At 40.0% G+C, this 25,061-nt stretch overlaps 1 protein-coding gene across 1 annotated transcript in view; it reads left to right on the top strand.

Annotated features, from left to right (window-relative positions):
* The window catches only part of ldd (lipid droplet defective), a 113,129-nt gene extending 88,081 nt beyond the window's left edge, over window positions 1-25,048 (top strand). The window contains exons 52-70 of the mRNA XM_028179812.2: window positions 97-265; window positions 1,571-1,714; window positions 2,139-2,247; window positions 2,925-3,073; window positions 4,012-4,218; window positions 4,797-4,977; window positions 6,424-6,536; window positions 7,975-8,122; window positions 8,903-9,010; window positions 9,876-10,027; window positions 10,648-10,793; window positions 11,924-12,069; window positions 12,972-13,113; window positions 13,568-13,665; window positions 19,110-19,258; window positions 20,143-20,325; window positions 20,664-20,809; window positions 22,044-22,156; window positions 23,162-25,048. Coding sequence (XP_028035613.2) covers window positions 97-265; window positions 1,571-1,714; window positions 2,139-2,247; window positions 2,925-3,073; window positions 4,012-4,218; window positions 4,797-4,977; window positions 6,424-6,536; window positions 7,975-8,122; window positions 8,903-9,010; window positions 9,876-10,027; window positions 10,648-10,793; window positions 11,924-12,069; window positions 12,972-13,113; window positions 13,568-13,665; window positions 19,110-19,258; window positions 20,143-20,325; window positions 20,664-20,809; window positions 22,044-22,156; window positions 23,162-23,281 — 2,723 coding nt within the window. The 3' untranslated portion in view covers window positions 23,282-25,048. The remainder of the gene's footprint in view (window positions 1-96; window positions 266-1,570; window positions 1,715-2,138; window positions 2,248-2,924; window positions 3,074-4,011; window positions 4,219-4,796; window positions 4,978-6,423; window positions 6,537-7,974; window positions 8,123-8,902; window positions 9,011-9,875; window positions 10,028-10,647; window positions 10,794-11,923; window positions 12,070-12,971; window positions 13,114-13,567; window positions 13,666-19,109; window positions 19,259-20,142; window positions 20,326-20,663; window positions 20,810-22,043; window positions 22,157-23,161) is intronic.
* Window positions 25,049-25,061: the final 13 nt, after the last annotated feature.

The raw sequence follows: 25,061 nt of genomic DNA on the forward strand, positions 1-25,061 counted from the left end.
TTTTTTAGTTGGATTTTCTATAAAAGCGTATTTTGTTAGTTTTTTTTTTTAACTATTTTTATTTTTACTAATCTTTGTTTTATTTGTGTATTAAAGTATCCATAGCGTCTCCGTCCGAGGCGTCCGCCAGCACGAGGTCCCGTGGGGGGCGGGCGGGGGGCGTGGTGCGGGGGGCGGTGCGCGGGGAGGGCGCCCTGCGAGCCTCGTGCCGGGAGATGTTCGCGGCCCTCATGTACGCGCGGTACTTGCATCACGTTCGGAATAGGTAACGTTTTCATTGTTCTCTTTTTTTTTTATAGCCTAGATGGGTGGACGAGCTCACAGCCCACCTGGTGTTTAGTGGTTACTGGAGCCCATAGACATCTACAGCGTAAATGTGCCACCCACCTTGAGATATAAGTTCTAAGGTCTCAAGTATAGTTACACCGGCTGCCCCGCCCTTCAAACCGAAACGCATTACTCCTTCACGGCAGAAATAGGCAAGGTGGTGGTACCTACCCGTGCGGACAAGAGGCCCTACCACCAGTAATTACGCAAATTATAATTTTGCGGGTTTGATATTTATTACACGATGTTATTCCTTCACCGTGGAAGTCAATTGTGAACATTTTGTTAAGTACGTATTTCATTAGAAAAATTGGTACCCGCCCGCGGGATTCGAAGTTTCGAACATCGTTGCATCGTTTAAGCCACGACGACTTCATAACTTCTCTGTAACTCATCCGTAATGCCCACTCCTCAACTGCATTTTCGTCTCAAACTTTTTTGGTGTTCTTTTCATCCCCCTTCTAGTTTCAGCCCAACGACGCCCACTGCTGGACATGCGCTTCCCCAAACCTCGCCTTTACTTAATAATACATATTTTAAGCCCACACGGGTAAATTGCAATGTCTTAACGATTTCTATCCCGCATAAGCTCATATACGTCCCGATCTGTAGGATGTGATGGCTATTTTAAAATGCTATTGAGACATAATTTCGTGTCTCAAGTATGGCGGCACAATTCATTTTATGGTGATGCTCTTTTACCATGGAGGTCACCCGGCACGAGTATAAAGCACACAATTCATTATTCAAAATATTAGCCTTATGTTTCAAGGTGGAAACCACCACTTACTTACTGAGTCAAAAGAGTTATAATATCCTCTGTCGACGTCGCCCAAAACACGTCATTACGGATCCTCCCGATCCATTAAAACGGTGCTTTCAGGTACCACAAGCACCAGTCACCGTCCTCGTCGAACCCGTCGCTTGCGACGAAGGGCTCGACGAGCGAATTAACCCATAGACACAGCCCACTGAGTTTCTCGCCGGATCTTCTCAGTGGGTCGCGTTTCCGATCCGGTGGTAGTTTCTGCGAAGCACTGCTCTTGCTAGGGTCAGTGTTAGCAACACTCCAGTTTGAGCCCCGTGAGCTCATCTACCTGTTAGGGCGTAGCTGAAATAGCCTCAAGGCTATCAGCATAGGTAAGATAAAAAACAATCTCTCCCTATGTATACTAAAAACGTCGCTAAAGTAAGTATATACTATGCTTATTATGTAAGCATTAAAGCTCATTTTCAATTCCAGATGGTTAATGTTCATGTTACTACTCCTGCCGTCGGTTTTCGTAACAGTAGCTATGGGATTCTCGACTTTAAGACCGCCGGCTGTCAAAGAAATAGCTCTAAAATTAAATGCAGACCTGTACGAAGGATCTACGCAGTATATTGTGTAAGTGTTGTTTCTTAATCATCATAACTCAAAAGCTGCATTTTTAAGTAACCCAAAATAGGCCCTATTGCTATCACTGATATTTTGTTTGATTAAAATTATCAAACTAATTCGTAACTTGACTGAATTTGTATATATTATTTATAATATTGAATTTCATTATTTCATTCTCAAAGGTGATCTTAATTAGATTATATTAAACAAAACATTTAATGTTATTGATAACGATAGAATGGATGAATTGAAAATGAATATTGTATTAATTGTTTCATTATAAATATAAATAAAACTAAATAGAGCAATTTTTGTTTGGCCTAAACATCGTTAAAACAGTATAAGGGGATTGAGAGATCATTGTGGCACAGCTGTTTTTAAGTTTTACGATTTAAAATTAATTATTTGTCTTCGTTTCTTTCCTATCAAGGCTGCAGCCGTCTACGTATGAGAACAACGACGAAAAGTACGTAGGGTTTGGCGTTGACGTCCTCCAGAACATAGCTGGCGGTAACAACGCGACCACGTGGATTAGTAAGGTAAGCGGATAACAACTAATAGACATATCTCTTGCGTTATAGCATAAGGCCTCCGGTGTGCTCGTTTTTTTGGAAGGATGTTTTTAACGGGACGATACGGAGGAGTACCCCTTACCGGGAAAAAACGTCTTTCTTTCTTTCTTTCAACGTCCGTAACGTAAGATTTTTATTATTTATGTTTAGTCATAGTATGATGGCTATACAGAGTCTAATGTTTAGTCTACGTGATGACGGTTATTATTATTCATATAAATAGCTGTTTCTTTGTATATTGTCATTATATATTTTTTATAAGTCGTTGTGAATAAAATAAAGTTGATAACTTTGTAAAGTAGTTCTTTTTTTATCAATAAAAAAATCATAATAAAAAATGTGTACCCGAATAAATATTTTCTTTATACCTCGAATAGAACTTAAAATTAATATTTTTATAATAAGGAACTTCGTTCCTATCCGGTGTCCCACGACACCACACATTTTTTTTCCCTTGTAGGCAGACGAGCATACGGCCCACATGATGGTGAGTGGTTGCGGTCGCCCATGGACTTCAGCAATACCAGGGGCAGAGCCAAACCGCTGCCTACTGCCGCCGTCTCGAGTGATGCGGCCACAGTTAAAATCCTACCGATTCCTAGTTTTTTTAATCGATTTTTGTACCCCTCAAACTCTATTTGCAGGACAATCCTTCGTGCACGTGCAACATCACGCGGCAGATCTGCGACGTAGACCCGGCTGCGGTCAGCACGCCGGCCATGATGGCGCTACCTGATGTGGACACACTCAACGAATGGCTGCTGACTTCACACGAAATATACATTGAGAAGAGGTTGGTTTGTCACGGTTGCCAAGTGCATAACTATAGATACCGCAGATTGGAGAGAATCGGGACCCTTTCCAAATCAAACACAAATTTTCTGTGGTTTTTCTTAGGGTAATACCAATAAAATTGAGATTAAAGTAAGGTTCCGGAGGCTTAAATTTTTATATACGATGCGTTATTATAAATAGTTCATTACAAAATATACACAAAAAATGAATAAAACTAGCTTAACCCGATTCACCTTGGCTTTGGAGTGAATTAGGTTACGTATCGGGACAATATTAGTATTTCGATAGGGCTGGCACTATTTAGTTGTTAGGTAGGTACCTAACTTTAGGTAATTAACTTTGTAATATCTTTAATGAGTTACAAAACTTTGATAATTAAGCTATTCAATATTCTTAAATATGTTATTTAGTATAAAAGTAATTTTCAGTACAACAAAGTTAAACCTAACAACTCAACAAAAGTATCGTGACATCCCAGATTTGTCCTTATTCAACTCTAGTCTCTATTCCCCCCAATCTACTGTACATTCTTCTTTGACCTATCCGTTATAGTTTCTATGGGCACTGAGCACCGCTTAATACCAGGTAGGTTAAGCTTAGGTTAGCTTTGCTGACTATTTACTATACTTATAAAAAAAAGAGTTTAAAAAATTTCTTGTCTTTGTCTTCCTGTGTTACATTTACTTGTTATATTCGCTCACATGATCTAAAATAGTTACTAGAAACTATAGACCATACAATATTGAGGCCGCTAACCACCTTCAAATATGAATCCGATACTTATATGGAACGTAGCCTTATCACCACTGCCGTATGCTACTTTCATGTATTCGGAGCTAAAACAATATTTCATAGAAAATAGTTTATTTTTCGACACGAACAACTAATGTTTTCATATAAATTCAATCAAAATGATATCGCGTTAAATCTAAACAGATACGGCGGCTTCTCGTCGACAGTCAGAGACAACAAGACAAACTTCATAACGTGGTACAACAACAAGGGTCATCACGCGCTACCGTCATATCTCAACGTCATGAACAACGCCATCTATCGGACGGTGAGCGGAAACCGTCGTGCAAACATCACAGTATACACACATCCGTTGAAAATATCCAGTGAAAAGATTAACAAAGCCACTTTGTAAGTTTTCAAACTGTTTATTGCTGACCAATTCTGACGTGTCGTTCTCATAGCGTACACCCACTCTCAGGGCGTTGATCAAGACACTATTACTTTCAGAAAACTGATGTTTTTTTTCTTCTTTCTATGGCATTTTGCATTCTAATTCAAGTAATGGATGTTAACTTTAGTTGTGTAACACATAGAGTCTACTGTAGCCCGCATAGCATTGCTTCTCATCATCCTCCTTCCCTTTTCCCAGTCACCTGGGGTCGGTGTAACATGTTTTCTCTTTCCATACTCCTCTATCATATACCATTTCTTCGCTCACTCCCCTCTTACACTCATCGTCTTTCACGCAATCCATCCATTTCTTCTTAAGTCTACCTCTTCCTCTATATCCTTCCACATTCACAGTTAACACTGATTTTCATTTCGTCTCATCACATTGTCCATACCATCCCAAACGCGTACTTCTCAACATCTCTGTTGTGACACTTTCAGAATTCCTCTAACATATTCATATTATATTTATTCATATATTTATAACTTAGAACTTAGAGCATAGCATTGCTTCTACACAATATACTACCTCGCAGGTATCAGCACATAGCAGACGCCGGCATATCGAGCCTGGTGTTGGTGGCGTACGGGCTGGTGAGCGCGGGCGCGGGCGTGTGGCTGGTGGCGGCGCGCACCTCGCAGCAGAAGCGACTCCAGCTGCTCTGCGGAGTCAGCCCACTCATGTACTGGACCGCTGCACTCACTTGGGATGTCATTGTGAGTCACACGCTCGAAAACAGAAAGTGCCATGGGATGAGCCCTCTCCGCTATTTCGCTTTGTATTAGGAGGAACCATCCATCGAATCATCGACGTGTCGTCTGCGGTTTAAATTTAGGGATTTTGCACATGAAATCCGAATACGACCCTAATAATAATCACATTCAATATAATCAATCTTTAGAATATTCTTTACAATATCTACAACAGTACCGACTAATGTGATTGATTGTGAGTTAATATTAAGCCTCTAAATAATAAAATTTCAACAAATGTCAACAATTAGTTTCTTCAAAGAAATAATTTAAGTTTTTAGACGCAAATGTTTATAATTATAGTTGCCCCCAGTAGACTATAATTAATTGAAATTATAGGTTTGAACATTATTATGGTTCTATTGCCAAATACTATTATTATACTTCTATAATCACAGATTTCGCCAAGGCTGCACTAGAGACAAATAATATTAAAGACAAACAGTATGACTTAATCTATTCTCAATTTGACCACAGACTTTAAACAATAACAAAAGTTTGACAACAAACAAAAAGTTTACATGCGCGTGTGTGTGTGTGTGTGTCAAATACATGGTAGTTTGTGTCACGTTTCTTTTATTGATCTAATTTATTATTAATGCATAATTGAAAAAAAATTAGCATTCTGCACTCCTTCTCTATATTCTCTATAACTGTGAGAAATTTTATAGTCCTCCGTCCGCGCAATTTTCGTAAAAAGCAGTACAAAGATTTTACTTCACGTATTAAGATATAGATTGATTGGCAGACGAGAGTAGGCTGGTGAGTAACAGTGAGTAGTCACCGTTGCTCATTGGCAATACCAAGAGCACGGCCGCCCCGTGTTAATATAACATTTGTTTAACGTATATGAATATTATTATCTGATAGAGTGCGTATTGCATAAAAGTAAATTTTTCGATCGATATTCTTTTGAATTGTTTTATTTTTCATCTACCAAAATACATTTTCTTTTATTGCTTAGATGGGTGGACGAGTTCAAAGCCCACCTGGCGTTAAGTGGTTACTGGAGCCTATGGACATCTACAACGTCAATGCCTCCACCCACCTTGAGATATCAGTTCTAAGGTCTCAGTATAGTTACAACGGCTGCCCCGCCCTTCAAAACGAAACGCATTACTGCTTCACGGCAGAAATAGACAGGGCGATGGTACTTACCCGTACGGACTCACAAGAGGTCCTACCACAAACCAATAATTACGCAAATTATAATTTTGCTCGTTTGATTTTTATTCCTTCACCTTGGAAGTCAATCGTGAATATTTGTTATGTACGTATTTCATTAGAAAAATTGGTACCCGCCTACGGGATTCGAACACCGTTGCATCGCTAGATACGAATGAACCGGACGTCTTATCCTTTAGTCCACGACGACTTCAAAATACATACTATAACCTAATAATATTTCAGATCATCTTCATAAATATGATAATAACGGCGATGGTAATGTTGGCGTTCGGCTTCCCCGTGTTTGTGGCGAAGAACAACTTGCCGGCGATATGCGTACTCATTATGTTATATGGGTGAGTTTTGATTATTTCTCAACCAACCCATTAAGCGAAGCAAACATCCCTCGTGATGGATGTAGCCAAATAGCGCGCAGTAAAATACGCTCAAGTAAAATAAATTTATTAAATAAAATACGCTTATTTATGTGTAAAGAAGCAAAATTATTAATAATTATTATTATATTACATTGTGTATTTGTTGTATAATTATATATATAATATTCACTGGATTGGTACACCGCGCTTAATTCGTTTCCAAATGATTATTGTCCACCTGATTGTTGTCTAGAAGAGATCGCTCTTAGCGATATGACCACCAATTGTACTTTTTTTTGTATTTGATGCGTCGCGTTGTTTATTTATTTCTTTGCTGTACAATAAAGAATACTCTCTCTCTCTCGCTCTCTCAAGAAATTACCAACCAATAAATAAGAGCACAAGCCCGTACCTTCGCATCAGTCTCGAAAGGTGGCTAAAGGATTCTCAGAGCGAGGTGGCCAGCTTGTTCTTTCTCTGAGTACAATACCAACGCACTGCGATAGTCATGCGCCACTTTGAGAAGGCGGCACGACATGAGAACCCTCTTGTCGTGGCCGCTGGAAACTAAATACCCGATCCTGTAGACCGAATGGTAAGCCGTCGACGTCGCCCAAAGCACGTCATTGCGGATCCTCCTGATCCATTAACGGTGCTTTTAGGCACCACAAGCACCGGTCACCATCATCGTCGAACCCGTCGCTTGCGACGAAGGGCTCGCCGAGTAAATTAACCCTCAAACACAGCCCACTGAGTTTCTCGCCGGATCTTCTCAGTGGGTCGCGTTTCCGATCCGGTGGTAGATTCTGCGAAGCACTGCTCTCGCTAGGGTCAGTGTTAACAACATTCCAGTTAGAGCCCCGTGAGCTCACCTACACACGTTAGGGTGAAATGAAATAGCCTCTCAAGGCTATCAGCATAGGTAGGAAAAAAAAGCGATAATCAATCAGTGTTACTGTCGGTAAGGCGTGTCGTAAACACATATAGGTGAGCCTGTTGCTGCTACGAACCAATGACGCATCCCGGTTTGATGTCAATCGTTATACAATAAGGACTCCGGGTGGGTAGCGACATTGACGATCTGAAGCACTGTGAATCTTATATAAACTATTCAACCTATCGAGGGGTGAAAGACTATTTGGCTTAAGCGACATTTTTGAAACTTTACAGGGACTAACAGCCATTAAATTTTTTTTTATTTTAAGTTTTAAAAGTTGGAAAAAATATAATCACAAAAAAAAACTTTTTCAGCTATTTGAATAGAGTAAGCTTAATTGAAGTTCAATTAAAAAACAACGAACTGTTGATGCTAATACCAAAGAAAACGCACCTTTAATTACAGAGATAAATGTCACGTATTAAGCGAAATGTCGCTTAAACCAAATAGCCTAAACATACAAATTTTAATATCTCTCAGATTTGCATGCGGTAACCTCGTCCATCTGTTGGAGAAGCTGTTTACCGAAGCCAGCCTAGCGAACATGGTGTTGTTCTGCGCGAATTCCTTGCTGGGGCTCGCCGGGATGACGATACTTCTCATACTCGACATCATATCGGATTCCGACGTAAGTGTATTGTGGCGCCATCTATCGATGAGGTTCTAGTTTTCAGGCTTAACTCGGCTTTACTGGCATTACTATCGCTAAATATATGAAATACGCCTAATTTTTTAATCACATTTTACTGTGACAAAAATGAACAACTATGGCGATTCTTTTTAACATTATACACACTATTATTTGACGGGTTCTTACAACGATCGTCATATTTCATGAGTTCCCGATAATTCCTAGCTCCAAGTACCGACCCTTCTAATATTATAGTTGAGTAGAAGTATAGTAAATTAAAATTAAATAAATTGAAAGTAAATTATTATATAATTTACTATAGTATGTGTTTCAAAGTTCAAATTAAATTAAACATGTTTGACTTCCATCAAGCTAAATGTATGCTTCCCCTAACACGCTTGTTAATACACGGAATACTTTAATGTCATTTACAAATCACGAAAGTTCATAAATTTGGTGATGATATACATATTTTTAGAACCTTATTAACAGTATAAGATCATTATCCTGCTATAGAGTATACCCTTAGGATCAAATTGGAACCTCTGAAAATTATAAGCTCGAACTAATTGCTAAACTAAACTAAACTATTGCTTGCCCACTGCCGAATTAAAACAAAGTTTTATTATTATTCATGATTTTAACTTTCAACATTTGTTTGCACAACATCGCAATCGTATTTTCTTATAACTTATAAGCTACCTTAGTGTTTTTTTAATCATTGTGACGTCATAAATAATCAATAACATATTTCTAAGAAAATGTTAATTCCTGCAGGCAACAGACAACGCTCGGTGGATCTTACACAAGATATTCTTGATAGCTCCACAGTTCGCGCTGGGTGACGGATTACTGGAAATAGCCAAGAACACTATCCAGTCGGAGGTGTGTATAATGTACTACATCGATCTATTAACACAAATATAATAAAATAAACACGGGGAATGGTCAGCCAGCCAGTGGCTAGCTACTGCTACTATTGTTTTATTGACCTTAAAATATTGGTAATTGCCAATACGGATGTGGCATTGGCAATTACCATATTTGTTGCAAATTATTTCTGTCCTTAATTCAATAATTAAGGAGTAAAGAGTAGAATGTATTGTAGCCCTGCTGCTTGCCTTGCTGCTAAATATGACCGCAATTCTATGTGAAGGACACGACCCGGCGATGGTTCCATTACAATATTACTATTGACAATGCTGCCTCATGTCTCAAAGCGACTGGCGGCATTCACGTTATGATGTCTAACAATTCTATTAGCCATTATACTCCTTGTTAACCGTGAGAACATCACCTCGCCTCGTAAGCTAAAAATATGTACTATGTTCACGTTAAGACCCCCATAAAACATTTAATTTAAACAATGGCTACATTTTTAAAGTGGAAAGTATCATCTCTCTACAATAATAAGCGATAATTTAATAAGCAATAATTTGCGAATAATAACATAAATATACGATAAGATAAATTTTAATTTATTAATACGAATATTTTAAACACGATATTTTACGGTATAGATATGATACGATACGATAAATTAGACTGCTCAAGTTTATTTGATTTATAACTCCGACGTTTCCAATACTTCAATCGTGGCGCGCGTGATAAATCGCATGAGGACACCGGAAGCGATATGAGTAGAAACTAGTCGCTAAATATCCTCTTGGCACTCAAACAAGAAGACATACATAGGTCAATAGGTCACAGAATATTCGTTAATAACGATTTACACTGTTTATATTTTTAGGTGTTAAGCCGTTTCGGTATGGACACGTATCAAGATCCGTTCAGGTCCAGTTTGCTGAGACTCCACGTGTTGGCGCTGGTAGTGGTAGGCGGAGCCCTCTTCCTACTCAACCTGGCCATCGAGTACGATTGCTTCGAAATATTTCTTGGCAGGTGCGTTACTCCATAAGCCTACTCCTGTACTCCTGGCGTGAGGCATAAAACTACCAAACTTAGTGGCCTAGATAAGTAGTTTTTTTTCCTACCTAAGCTGATAGTCTTGAGAGGCTATTTCAGCGTAACCTTAACTAGTAGGTGAGCTCACGGGGCTCAAACCGCAGTGTTGCTAACACTTACCCTAGCAAGAGCAGTGCTTCGCAAAATCTACCACCGGATCGGAAACGCGTCCCACTGAGAAGATCCGGCGAGAAACTCAGTGGGCTGTGTTTGTGGGTTAATTCGCTCGTCGAGCCCTTCGTCGCAAGCAACGGGTTCGACGAGAACGATGACCGGTGCTTGTGGTACCTAAAAGCACCGTTAATGGATCTGGAGGATCCGTAATGACAAGATAAGCAGACGAATAAAGGTATCAATCGATTATGTGATTGGAGCTCAGAGACATCACGACATGAATACCGCTGTCATCATGAGGCATAAAGTCATTGCAACATTTGTATTTATGACCCTACTCTTTAAACATAAACTATAAATCATGAACTCGTTCGTTCTTCCACGCCAAATGAAAAGCAATTGAAAAACAATGCAGAAATTCTGTTCATTCACATGTTATGAAGGTTGAGACGCGAGAAGATGCCGCAGACGAACTACGAAGAATTGGAGCCCGTGGAAGTCGCTGAGGAGAGGAAGAAGGTGCGAGCAGCACTGTTGCACTCCGCTCAGGGACACATCCGGGTCAACACCATCGGCAATATTAATAGGGGTATGTTCTAGTAGCGGTTATATTATATTATGTTAGTTATGCCCTAACTGGGCTGCCAGTCGCAACCGCCATTCGAGAAGCTGAGGACCGGACGAGATGGAAAAAACTCACGAGACAGGCCACGGTCAAGTTTCAGGGACACGACCTTCAGTAATGAAGAAAGCGACGAAGAATAAAAAAAGTTCTAGTAGCAAATGTCCGGTTTTAGCGGTAGGCAGCAGCTTGGCTCTGCCCCTGGCATTGTTGAAGTCCATGGGCAACGGTAACCACTCACCATCAGGTGGGCCGTATGCTCGTCTGCCTACAAGGGCAATAAAAAAAATAAAAAAAAAATTGTCGAATCATTTGAAATCGATAATCTCATATACATGCCGATTTAGCCATCACAGTCGACCGACTCGACGCGCACTAGGGGAATCACCGGAGTGGAACACACAAGGAGAGTGTTGAGGACAATGCAAGCATATTAAAACATGTCTTTATATCTGTACGAGCCTTAACAGTCTACAATAAATAATGAATACTATCGTAAAACGTTTGTTCTCCACAAGCAGTTAAATAAGATAATATAAACAAAACACACAAAAAATACTATAATACAAAAACATTACAAAAGTACACAGATAAACATGCACGTAACTGGAGGTGAGGAGCATGGCGATTTAGATTTAAAGCTCACCTCTTAAGGTATGCTTAGTGCGAGTTTTAGCCCAAAGTTAGCCCAATTTTGTATGCAGTTGGAATAGCGCCCCTAGCAGCAAACGTAGGGATTTTTTTTCCCTCCTAAGCTGAGAGCCTTGAGAGGCTATATCAGGGTAACCTTAACTAGAAGGTGAGCTCACGGGGATCAAACCTGATGATGTTGCTAACACGAACCCTAGCAAGAGCCGTGCTTCGCAGAATCTACCACCAGATCGGAAACGCGACCCACTGAGAAGATTCGACGAGAAACTCAGTGGGCTGTGTCTGAGGGTTCCCCGTAGGCAAACGATCCCATTCCATACAAATATGAGCTAACTTTGACGCTATCGAGAACGCTAAAAAACTCGCACTAAGCACATAGGTGGCGTCGTAACCTCGTCTATACTAAATATAACGTGTTGGTTATGAAGATCGGTGATTATAAACAGGCTACGTGCATACGGAGTGCGACGGCAAGCGAGTGCGGCGGGCGGCGCGTGGCGGCGGCGCCGGCGTGGCGCAATGTGTGCGGCTCGGCAAGATGTACCGCCGCCCCGCGCTCGTGGACCTCACGCTCTCGCTGCCTGAGGGACAGGTACCGCACTTACTATACCTAACACATTACGACGTGTCGGCGAGGAGATCCGACCACCGGTATTTTTACGTATATCACATAAAATACGTAAATATACCGATTCTTAGACATGTAGTTGAAATCTCCGCTTCTATAGACACAGCCCCCTGAGTTTCTCGTCGGATCTTCTCAGTGGGTCGCGTTTCCGATCCGGCGGTAGTTTCTGCGAAGCACTGCTCTTGCTAGGGCCAGTGGTAGCAACAGTTCCGATTTGAGCCCCGTAAGCTCACCTACAGGTCAAGGAGAAACTGAAATAGCCTCTCAAGGATAGCAAAAAAAATAAGAAGTCTCAAATGCTGCACGCTCCAAAAGAATGCATCCATTGCAGCAGAAGTATGCAGAATGATAATCACAAGTATACAGACTTGTCAGTCAGACAGTCAGACAGTCCTTAATTTCATGTTACAATTGTTTTCAGCTATCACGGTTATATGCATTACACCCACTATTATTTAACGGGCCCTTACCACTTATTTCATTAGTCACATTTCATTATCAGGAACTTATATAGAAAGCCGTAGGAAGAACGCGTTAAATACTGGTGTGGATTCACGTTCGATGTGAAAAAAACACACGTCACGTGCTGTAAAAAACACATGAAACATGAGCAACTAATCGACACTAATTTCGGTTCTGGTATAGAGATGGCGCTAGTTGCAATATTTAAATTATTAGGAATAGATAAAGAGTACTCAGAATTTTGGACAATAAAGAGATGAATCTTTGGATTAATAAAGTTTTTATGCTTTTCTGATTAAATTAACGATTCTTAATGTAAATGTTAATAATTATTAATTTCAATAGTATCTATGACTGCGTTTCTACTTAAAGTCATCGCCACTTTAAATTTATGCCATCCCTAGTGCACAGCGTTACTCGGAGAGAACGGCGCTGGTAAATCCACGACCTTCTCGATACTGACCGGGGAGATCCGACCTACTGCCGGTGAAGTGTACCTCAATGAACAGAAGATGACCCCTAGGAAGCTCTGTCAAGGACTTATAAGTAAGTTTCGTTCATTCAGCCAATCTTTTAGACAGAAGCATTAAATGAAATATTAGCATTACTGCTCTAACCGATATTAACTTCCTTTCGTCTTAATTCTGTATACTTTTATATATTTTATATGTAAATTGCTTATGTGTAAAGAAGCAAATTTTTTTATAATTATTTTTATATTACATTGTGTTAATTGTATATATATTTACGGATATATGTATGTACCTATGTTTATGTGTATGTATGTGTGTATGTGTATGTATGTATGTGTATATGTATGTGTACATATATGTATGATAGTTGTCTGGAAGAGATCGCTCTTAGCGATAAGACCGCCAATTGTACTTTTTTATACTTAATGTATTGTACCTACTGTTTATTTGTTTTTTGGTGTAAAATAAACTCAATAAAGAATACTCTCTCTCTCTCTCTCTTTCTCGCAATTATACCATTATTGCAGGTTACTGTCCACAAAGCGACGCTATAGACCCCCTGCTGACGGTCAGAGAGATCCTGTCCTTCTACTGCCAGTTAAGAGGAATAAATGACCAGGACGATGTGAGTGAAATATTTGAATCTCGCAATATTTTAATATTCAAAGTGAGTTCCATCGCCGCAGAAAATATCGGACAGATTATTAAAATCTACTAAAAACCACTGTCCACTAGTGATAACAGTTATTATAAAATATAATATAATAATATTATAAAGAGGATAGAAAGATTTGTTTGTTTATTTGTATTGAATAGGCTCCGAAACTACTGAACCGATTTGAAAAATTCTTTCATTGTTTGGAAGCTACTCTATTCCCGAGTGACAAAGGCTATAATCTTTTTTGAAAAAAATTAGGGATCGTTACCAAAATTCCAATAATGTAACCCAAGGTGTAAAAAAATTACCTAAAATATTCTTTACATCGCGTGCCCTGCGAAAACTATTGATGATAGAATAAAATAATGTACTACGACTTTGTAGAACACATTAGTATTTACAAAAAGTGTCGCGACAGGATATGTCTAACTATTATAGTTATGCCGCAATAAGTGTTCTTTTATTTAAAATAATAAAACAACGTCAAATAACGTTGAAATTTTTGTTAAAGACCCGAGCGGAGCCGGACCGGGCTGCTAGTTATAAAATAAATCATTGATGTGCCTTTGGAAAACATACAGCATTGTATTATGAAGAAGCAGTGTGTACTTAGCTTAAATTCCTTGTCTATGTCCAACCATAGACAGTCAATTTAGTTCCATCTTTAGCCGCTAGGTGCTGCCAGCAAGTATAAAGGAAGCGCAGCCATCTTTGATCTTCATAGCGTTGTGTACTTTCGTACTGTGAAGTCGCAAATCCACAAATATTTATTCGACTTCTTATTAATTGCAAAAAATATTTATTTTGTGTTTCTATGAGTGTTATTTTGCAATCATTACGAGTATTATTTACCAATCCTATCATCGGACGCCATGAATCACGCGTCATCTGTTGGAGGTGATGTTGAGTCAAGCTCCATAATTTCCGAGAGGGAAGATGTCCAGGCGAGACGCGATGGAGACGCCTTGCGTTCGAACAGCTCGTCAAGCGAAAAAGAACAAAAGGAGTCTCTGCGTAAGAAACGACGGGATTCAAAGGTAACGGTCGATCTTCGAATCGGCTCGTTATCCCACCAGGTCAGTGACGTTGTAAATCTAATAATGCATCAACTGTGTGTAACAATTGAATGTAACGAAAATTGTTGTAAACAAATTGATCTCGTCAATACGGAAATTTTGACAAAAACACAACAGATTTAAACTAATAATCTTTGTAACATAATTACTGAAAACTTTGGCAAATCGTCTCCGTCGTACAAGTTACCCGTAAAAGCGTTTTAAATTGTATACGGAAAAAAGGGCTGTATGGATAGAAATAAGACGTCAAAGTTTAATTTCCGTGGTCTCTAACAAAGTATCCTGTTGCCAACGCACTACTCATTGAGGAATCTTTTGTTTGATAATACTAAATTGAAATCTATTCAGTCCCTCGGAGGGCTACAATCCTATTTGTCACGACCTCGTACAAAAGGCAAGCCAAACATTATAAACAATCATAGTCCGTAACATCTGGCACAATCCAGAGGGGGGCAATTGAAGACACCGACGGGAGGCACTGAGTGCCACCAAAATTGTAATAATTTGTAAACCATGTATGGTTACCAAATACCAAAAAAAAAAAAAAAACAAAAACAAAAAAAAAAAAAAAAATTCTGCTTAAGAAAAGCGACGGATCAATGCGTCCAATTTTCGATCTTCGAGAGTTGAACAAGGTCGTAAAGATAAAACACGTAACTGTTTTCGGACACCTCGGTACCAAACTTTCTCCACCCAGGGGACTGGATGATAGAATTAAACATTTCTCAGGAATATTTTTCTAGTATCAGTCGCAAAATTTCGTCGATACTTCTTGAGGATCAGTACCAAGGTACCAGTATCAGTACCTTCAGGAAGGAATCGGTACCTTCTTATGAGTTAGTATGAAATGACATGCCTACCCTTCGGTCTGGCTTCAGAGCCACACCTTTTTTGCTTCTATAACATGCGGGTCGCAGAGACCTTGCGTGCAAAGGGAACTCGAGTGCTAGTGTCTACCTAGACGACTTCCTTTTGGTCGACCAAGACAAATCCAAGTTGAAACTTCAGGCTGCAGAAGCTGTGAAGCTTTTGGATTAACCTTTTTTGCTTCCATAACATGCTGGGTCGCAGAGACCTTGCGTGCAAAAGGAACTCGAGTGCTAGTCTACCTAGACGACTTCCTTTTGGTCGACCAAAACAAATCCAAGTTGAAACTTCAGGCTGCAGAAGCTGTGAAGCTTTTGGATTATCTGGGCTGGCATGTCAATTTCCATTATATAGGGTGCTCGGTCGCTCGGTCGCGGAGATATTGCGTGCAAAGTCGAGTGCTAGCTTACCTACACGACTTAATCTTGTTTCACCAAGACAAATAAACGTTTTTGTTCCCATAGCATGCTCGGTCGCGGAGACCTTGCGTACATAGGGAAGTCAAATGTTAACGTACCTACGCGACGTTTTTGGTCCTTCAAGACAAATAAACCTTTTTGCTTCCGTAGCATGCTCGGTCGCGGAGGCATTGCGTGCAAAATCGAAAGTGCTAGCTTACCTACACGACTTGATCTTGTTTCACCAAAACAAATAAACGTTTTTGCTCCCATACCATGCTCGGTCGCGAAGACCTTACGTACATAGGGAAGTCAAATGTTAACCTACCTACGCGACTTTTTTGGTCCATGAAGACAAATACACCTTTTTTGCTTGCATAGCATGCTCTGTCGCGGAGACATTGCGTGCAAAGGGATGTTGAGTGTTATCCCACCTACGCAAATTCCACCTGGTCCATCAAAAGAAGTCCAAGTTGAGTCTTCAGGCCACATAAGCTGTAAAGCTCTTGGATTATTTGGGCTGCCAAGTCAGCCTTACAAAAAATCAATTAGTACACTGGTTCAAGAGATGACATGTTTAGGGATTCGATGGAAAATTGCGAGAAAATAAAGTGGCCACTCAACAACTAGCTCATCCTCATCATCCTAGCTCAAACTCTGACGGAATCACATCAATCTATGCTAACTTGCAAATTGCGAACTTGAAAATTCTTGCGAAGTTTCAAGAAAAAACACCCCCGTAAAAACGGGCCATCCTACATGTGTTAACAATTAAATGCAGCGCTGACGCGGAGCCCCATCTCAGACATTGCCGATACACAAAACCAACCATTTCCTGGCAACGGAAGCTTCGGACATGTGTAGGGGTTACAAATGCAGTGCTGACACGGAGTCACATGTCAAACATTGCCGAGACACAAAACCAACCATTTCCTGGCAACGGAAGCTTCGGACATGGGTAGGGGTTACAATTAGACAAAATATTAACGTCCTGTCTATGGTCAGCTCAACAACTGAAACGGCTCAGCCACAAAAGAGCTATTTGCAATGGTAGTGACAATCAAAATGAATCTGAAAGTATTTCACTAGCGTTGACCTTTCGATCTTTAAACCTAAGCGATAAGTTCAAGATAACTGTCAGCTTATAATCTCTCGGGGAGATACAACATCGTAACCGACAGGCTATCACGAGGAAATCAACCTGCGAAATGGCACTTTTTACCACAAGTGACCACAAAAGTTTTTCGAAAGTGGGGTCATCCGGATATAAACCCATTCGCCGACCAAGATTGGATACCTTCAGCAGACCGTAGAGGATGCAACTAGCATGGAGAATTCCTCCTCTCAACCTTCTCCCCAGAGTACTGACTCACTTCAAGTGTCTAGGGAACCTACCTGGTAGAGTTCCCAGACTGAGCGAAAGCATTTGGGTTCCAAGCCCTCAGATCCCGAACGCTAGATAACGCGCACGAAATCCAAAACCTGCCTCCTCCACAGGGTAAACATTAACCCTGAAAGCTTAGAAAGGGGGGGGGGGAGGTTGTACAAATAATAGACTGGTCTACACAGGAGAAGATTTATTTAAAATTAGCTGGTGTCAATCCACTTTGCCAGCATACTTACCAGCGACTAGAAGATGGTGCATATGGTGCTACAGATTTAAAATTGATCCTAAGTCTGCAGATGTTGCCAAATTCTTTTTTCTTTTCCAAAAAGAAAATTTTGCCTATAAAACAATCCTTCTGCATAAAGCAGCGCTGTCGACTTTCTGTGGGCAACATACATGTAGGACAGCGAACATTCTCAAGCTCTCTAATAAAAATTGCTATTCTAAAAAAGCCATCGGAATAACTAAACAAAATTCAACTACTTATTACAACTTTACTAAGTATAGTCCCATTCACATGAGATCCGAGAATAGTTCTAAATTGGTTTTCTTCAAACCCAGCCACCACCAGATCACGCCTCAAGGTAGCTTGAAGGACACCAACAACCATGTTGCTGGCTACTGGACGCAGAGTTAATGATCTTACTTTGCTCAACATTTAACAGAGAAAAACATCTTTCTGATACCAGTCATTGGGTCTAAAATTAAAATCCATTTTCGTCAATAATCTGCATAAGTGCTTTCTAAACATGAAACTAAAGACATGCCCAGTAAGATTCGTAAGGACTTTTTTCTAACTATGTGTGTTGTCACAAAAGCGGCATACCGTACTGTAATTGGAAACTGGTCTTCGTTCAACCTTACGAGGTAGTGGCATCAACCCATATCTAAGAAGTTGTAGATCAGCAGTAGCCTCTGAGATGGATTGGTAATGAACCAATAGACGAAATACTTTCTAGAGGCAAATGCAAATCATCCAAACGTTTACAATAATTATTTCCGAATAATAGAACTTCCTAAAGATCCTCACGATTCTTTTTTTCAAAACATTTACACCTACATGATGTATATACATCATTTATACAATTTATACATTTTCTTGTATATACAAGATAAAATGTTTATTACAAACTTATAAATATTTTTTAATTATTGAATTAACATGGAAGTTAACAACTGTGTTTTTTCGATTTCATAATTATATAAATTATGAACATTATCATTGCGCTTCATAATTTTATTATAGCTTACCTATTTCATCATAGCGTTGTGCTTAATAATTTCACCAGCAGATAACAAACACGTCTTCATAATACAATGCTGTATGTTTTCCAAAGGCACATCAATATTACGGTTTTACATAACAATAAAACCGATATTATGTGCCGAGAAGGAAAACATACAGCATTGCAGGAAGTTCTTCCTGGTGAAGACTATGAAGATCAAAGATGGCTGCGCTTCCTTTATACTTGCTGGCAGCACCTAGCGGCTAAAGATGGAACTAAATTGACTGTCTATGGTTGGACATAGACAAGGAATTTAAGCTAAGTACACACTGCTTCTTCATAATACAATGCTGTATGTTTTCCTTCTCGGCACATAATATCGGTTTTATTGTTATGTAAAACCGTAATACTTTTTCACCTAATCTAGCATAAAATCAAGATTTATTTTTGTTCGCAGGTAATAAAAAGAACATTAGCGATGTTTGAATTGAATTCGTACAGTGACGTGCTGAGTGGAAATCTTAGTGGCGGAAACAAAAGGAAGTTGTGCACCGCTATTGCATTCATGGGAAGAAATCCGCTTGTCCTACTCGATGAGCCCACCAGGTACCTAAGGCATTTTTATGACCAGCGTGCTTAGTGCGAGTTTCTTAACGTTCTCGATAGCGTAAAAGTTAAGCCAATTTTGTATGCAGTTGGAACAGCGCCCCTAGCGGCAAACGGACGCAAACGATCCCAATCCATACAAATATGAGCCAATTTCTACGTTATCGAGAACGTTAAAAAACTTGCACTAAGCACACAGCTTGACATTCCAATCACGTGCTTTGCTTTGAAGATCAGAACAGCGATATAAGAATGTAATTGAGATATTCATTAGGGATTTCCAAGGTAAGCTGTGGATCATGATATAATGTTTACAAGCTTTACTGGTGGTAGGACCTCTTGTGAGGCCGAGTTGTGGAGTTGGAACGTTTGCTTACGTTTACCGCTTGTACCGCGCTGCTCCAACTATATACTTTTTTTTTTTATTGCTTGGATGGGTGAACGAGCTCACAGCCCACCTGGTGTTAAGTGGTTACCGGAGCCCATAGACATCTACAATGTAAATGCGCCACCCACCTTGAGATATAAGTTCTAAGGTCTCAGTATAGTTACAACGGCTACCCCACCCTTCAAACCGAAACGCATTTCTGCTTCACGGCAGAAATTGGCGGGGTGGTGGTACCTACCCGTGCGGACTCACAAGAGGTCCTACCACCAGTAAAATTTTATCAATACAAATTTGAGTTAACTTTTACGCTATCGAGAACGTAAAAACTCGCACTAAGCCATCTCATCCTGCATCCACTTCACCCCTGCTCTGCGTGGCAGGGAGTTTTTCCCCCGGTGGGGTTCGCCCCGAGGCGCATTTTGTGCCCCTGTAAGGGGGTACGACGACCCTTCTTGCTCTTGCTCGCACTAAGCACACAGTAATGTATAACGTGCAGCGGTATGGACGCGTCGTCGGGCGCGGCGGTGTGCGAGCGGGCGCGCGAGTGCGCGGGCGAGGGCCGCGCCGTGCTCGTGGCCACACACGCGCTGCGGGACGCGCGACGTCTGGCCGCGCGCATCGCGCTCCTGCGGAAGGGACGCCTCGTGGCTCTAGCGCCGCTACACGACTGCCTACAGAGGTACCTAGCCAATTTCGGTCAATTGAGAGTTGTTGTAATTAGTTACTTCAATATTCCGATTGATTCTGGTACTACAATTTCCTAAAGTAGCCGGGAAAAGCCCGATTATTTACCCAAATGTTATGGTTAAAAACCGCAGTTTGATGTTTGAGTTTAATGGTAAGTAGAAATCTGACAAAAACTTCAATCGCTTGAGTCTAATAAGTCTTATTAGTCTAATTAAAGTCTTTTCACGAAATCTCCTATGATATGATATCGCACAAGTGCCGTATCACTCGGGTTGTTGTGGCATCGATGCGACGAGCCATGGCAGCTACTGACTGGCGTGTTACGCGCAGATTCGGCGGCGGGCACGTGGTGGAGTGCCGCGCGCCGGGGGCGGCGGGGGTCGCGTGGGGGGCCGTGCGTGCGCGCGCCCCCCACGCCGTGCTGCGCGTGCTGCACGCACACACGCTGCAGTTCCTGCTACCCAACTACGTTACAGGTAATTTTCTACGCCTCGAGACTTTTTTACCTCACCCTAGACCAGCTTTTCCCAAAGTGGGCGATAACGCCCCCTTGTGGGCGCTGCAGACCTAAAGGGGGGCGGTAAGAGACCCACAAAAAATGGGGGCTTGTATAGAGGCTTGGGAGGCGATTTGTAATTTCATCTAGGAGGACTCTTACATACCGACTAAGCTCTCATTATAGTGATTTTTAAGTAAGTAAAAAAATGAGAGCACTAAAAAATAATTTATTCTCAAAGTGGGCAGTAGAAAAATAAATTTGGGAACCTCTGCCCTAGACGGACAGACGTGCTTGCTGTTGTCAAGGAATTACCGGGACTCTTTAGCATCAGAACGTTAATGAAGTGAACGTTAAAAAATCATGAGGTCGATGTCTCAATTGTATTGCATAGCGGGTGTTCTACCCTTGAACACGGAAAGCATTATTATTGTAATATTTACGCACATTGACGAAAAAGCGGTTTTTTTATAAAATACAATGAGTTGAATATCTCCTATAATCTAAATCGCATCGTGACCTGCTTAAAAACGGTTTAGGTATCACACGGTCGTTCAATTGTCCGCAGATGCACAAAACAGAATTAAACGTAATTTTACGATTTAATCCATCGTTTTTCGTTGTCTTTATATCACTTCGCCGGTGCCAGTGCTCACGGAAGACAAAGTTGTTAATCAACGAAACCTTGTTGTAATATACATAACTTGAAGTCAAACAAACTTAATCGAGATATTGTTACGATTTTTCATGCCATACCCGATCCTGTAGACCGAACGGTAAGCAGTCGACGTCGCCCAAAACACGTTATTACAGATTCTCCCGATCCATTAGCGGTGCTATTAGGTACCACAAGCACCGGTCACCGCCCTCGTCGAACACGTCGCTTGCAACGAAGGGCTCGACGAGCGAATTAACCCTCGGACACAGCCCACTGAGTTTCTCGGCGGATCTTCTCAGTGGGTCGCGTTTCCGATCCGGTGGTAGATTCTGCGAAGCACGGCTCTTGCTAGGGCCAGTGTTAGAAACACTCCTGTTTGAGCGCCATGAGCTCACCTACACGTTAGGGTGAAGCTGAAATAGCCTCTCAAGGCTATCAGTATAGGAAGGAAAAAAAAAGTTACGATTTTGTTTGTCAAAGTAAATGTAAATATCTACCAGTATAATATGCTATTGAACAAAAGTAGATTATTTCCGGCCATCCCTCTCGTTTGCAGTTAACGAGAAAGAGACAGCGATACGACTCAGCGATATATTCCGTTTGATGAACGAACTGCAGACTGCCGGTGAAATTGAGGACTACACAGTGAACCAGAGCTCGCTGGAACAGGTAATTACAAAAAAAATAACTTCTTGAGGAAGAAATATAGCGAGACGCGCAAACTGACACAAAAACGCCTACACATGGCTTACACCATAGAGGCTTACACTCAATATTGACAGTGAAATTTAATTTTTTTAAGGGATTTTATGACCTGGTATCTAAGGTCTTTAAGTCATGTCTTATTTCTATTTATATTCTTGTTTTTATGAAAATTTATAATATGGAGTGAAATGAAATGAAGATGATTAATTTGAGATATTAATCAACTGGGATGAAATTAAATGAAATGAGTTGATATGGGAAGGAATTTAATCTTAGTAAATGATGGTCATTTACTGAGATTTTTTCAGTGGACTTTTTGGAGGATCCCGAGAAATTACGTCAGACATAACGAGAAACGGGTCAAGACTGGTTAAGACCCACGGTTGGTAGGCCTTTGACAGTTTATTGAAACTTTATTAATGTATTTATTTCAATTTCAAAAATAGTTTACACTCGAACATGACCCAATAGGATTTGTCAGATGTGTAAAGGATATCCTATTTAACAATGGCTACTTATCAATATATTGTCTGTGTTGATTGTATTGTTGTCTACTTATGTGGATACCGTTTTTTTTTTGTTTTTTTTTTTTTTGGACACGTAATTTTATTTTTATTTGTAATTTTTAAATTTTATTTGTAATTTGTAATTTTGTAATTTTGTTTTCACTAGCCAAAGCTAATGACTTGTACTGTAATTATTGTAATTAGTTTTTTTGTGAATCAATAAAATTAAAATAAAAAAAATAGGCGGAGAAGATAAAACCCCGGATACGAGGGAAACATAATAGTCGCTGAAATAGATAAACTGTCATTCAGCAAAGAATCAAAATTGTCCCTACACATATTTTTACTGAAATGTATCTCTCTAGTTCGAGAGCAGCTGGAATAGCCCCCTAAACTAGCTAAGCAAAACAATTCGGTGGACAGTTAGATTTCTCTGACTAACGATCTGAACTACTCTTCCCAGATGTTCCTAAGCTTCACGGACCAGACGGATGTAGAAACGGGTCCCATCGAGATGGAACCTTTGCCAACGCCCGAATTTATCAAGAGTGAAGAAGAATATGACAGCATCACCTGTCTGTAAATGAAGACTTTACGTATTTGCTCAGAACAGTGCCTTCAGGAGATGTGCTAGTTGATGTTCCTATGACGAAGACAAGAATCTTCTACCGAGCGGCGTCTCTACTCTGTACGCTTAGAGCGAGTTTTTAACGTTCTCGATAGCGTAAAAATTAACTCAAATTCGCAGTTGGAACAGCGCCCCTAACGGCAAACGTACGGAAACTTCGTGACTTCCACAGTGAAGGAATAACATCGTGTAATAAAAATCAAACCCGCAAAATTATTGTTTGCGTAATTACTGGTGGTAGGACCTCTTGTGAGTCCGCACGGGTAGGTACCACCACCGGCCTGCCTATTTCTGCCGTGAAGCAGTAATGCGTTTCGGTTTGAAGGACAGGGCAGCCGTTGCAACTATACTGAGACCTAACAATTTATATTTCAAGATGGGTGGCGCATTTACGTTGTAGATGTCTATGAGCTCCAGTAACCACTTAACACCAGGTGGGCTGTGAGCTCGTCCACACATCTAAGCAATAAAAAAATAAAAATACTTTTCAACTCCATACAAATTTATTTTAACTTTTACGCTATCGAGAACGTTAAAAAGCTCGCACTAAGCACACTGACCCGATATTATGAGATTCACTTGCGGATTGTTAGAGCGATTCAGGTTTCAAGCCATGACGGATAGACGCCGCCAGTGCCCACATTATTACTAAGTTCGTTTTTAAATAAAGCACAAATTATAAATTGCTCAAATTATATGTAAATTAATTGTGATTTTAGTTTAATTAATGTTGAAAGACTCCTGAGACAGGAGTGATAAGACCTTTGAGTAGACGACGAAGAAATGATTACCTATGATTGTAAAATAGAATGTGTTTTAACGTTTACTAGTGGTCGCCCGGTAGTCGAATTTCGACTATAATTAATTGAAATTATAAGTTCGTACACTATTATGATTCTATTTCTAAAGACTGTTATACTTCTATGTAGAGATATACGACAAAGGGAAGATCTTCTACCGAGCGGGTGATATTGCTCGGTAGACCGACGGTCCGTATGTTGTTGTTCGGAACTTGTATATATGCGCTTTATCTTGAAAATGTCGTAAGCGAGATTCAGGCATCTGTTAAATATCTTGTGTTCTGTGATGGCTACCGCCACATTCTGTAATCACAAATTTCGCCAAGACTATATTATAGAAAAATATTAATAAAGACAAACAATATTTAATCTATTCTCAATTTGACAACAGACGTCAAGAACAAAAGTTTGACAATAAATAAATAGTATGCATGCGTGTGTGCGTCAAATACATGGTAGTGTGTGTAATGTTTTTTTTATTGATTTAATGTATTTTTTAGGCATAATTTAAAAATATATTAGCATTCGGCACTCCTTCTCTATATTCTCTATCACTGTGGGAAATTTCATACTCCTCCGTTCGCGCAATTTTCGTAAAAAGGGATACAAAGTTTTTCCTTCACGTATTAATATATAGATAAACATTAATATTTGATTTAGTACCTAATATTGTATTGTTTTCAGATTGCAAATCATCTACTTTTTTAAGTTAAATTTTGTAAGTACTGTTCTGTAATGGCAGCACTGAAATAATATTATTGACATGGTAAGACTAAGGAAATGATTGTATTTAAATTGAGGTTTACGACTTTTAAGATTTCTTTATGCTCATAAGCGGTACGCGATCTCTGTGATATGTTTTATAAAATATTATTTTTTTAATTTTAATTATTGAATGAATTAAAATGGTTTACGGATAAAATATCTTTTATTTC

The sequence above is a fragment of the Bombyx mandarina genome, chromosome A1 (genome assembly GCF_030267445.1).
Source record: "Bombyx mandarina strain Sakado chromosome A1, ASM3026744v2".
Classification (NCBI taxonomy): domain Eukaryota; kingdom Metazoa; phylum Arthropoda; class Insecta; order Lepidoptera; family Bombycidae; genus Bombyx; species Bombyx mandarina.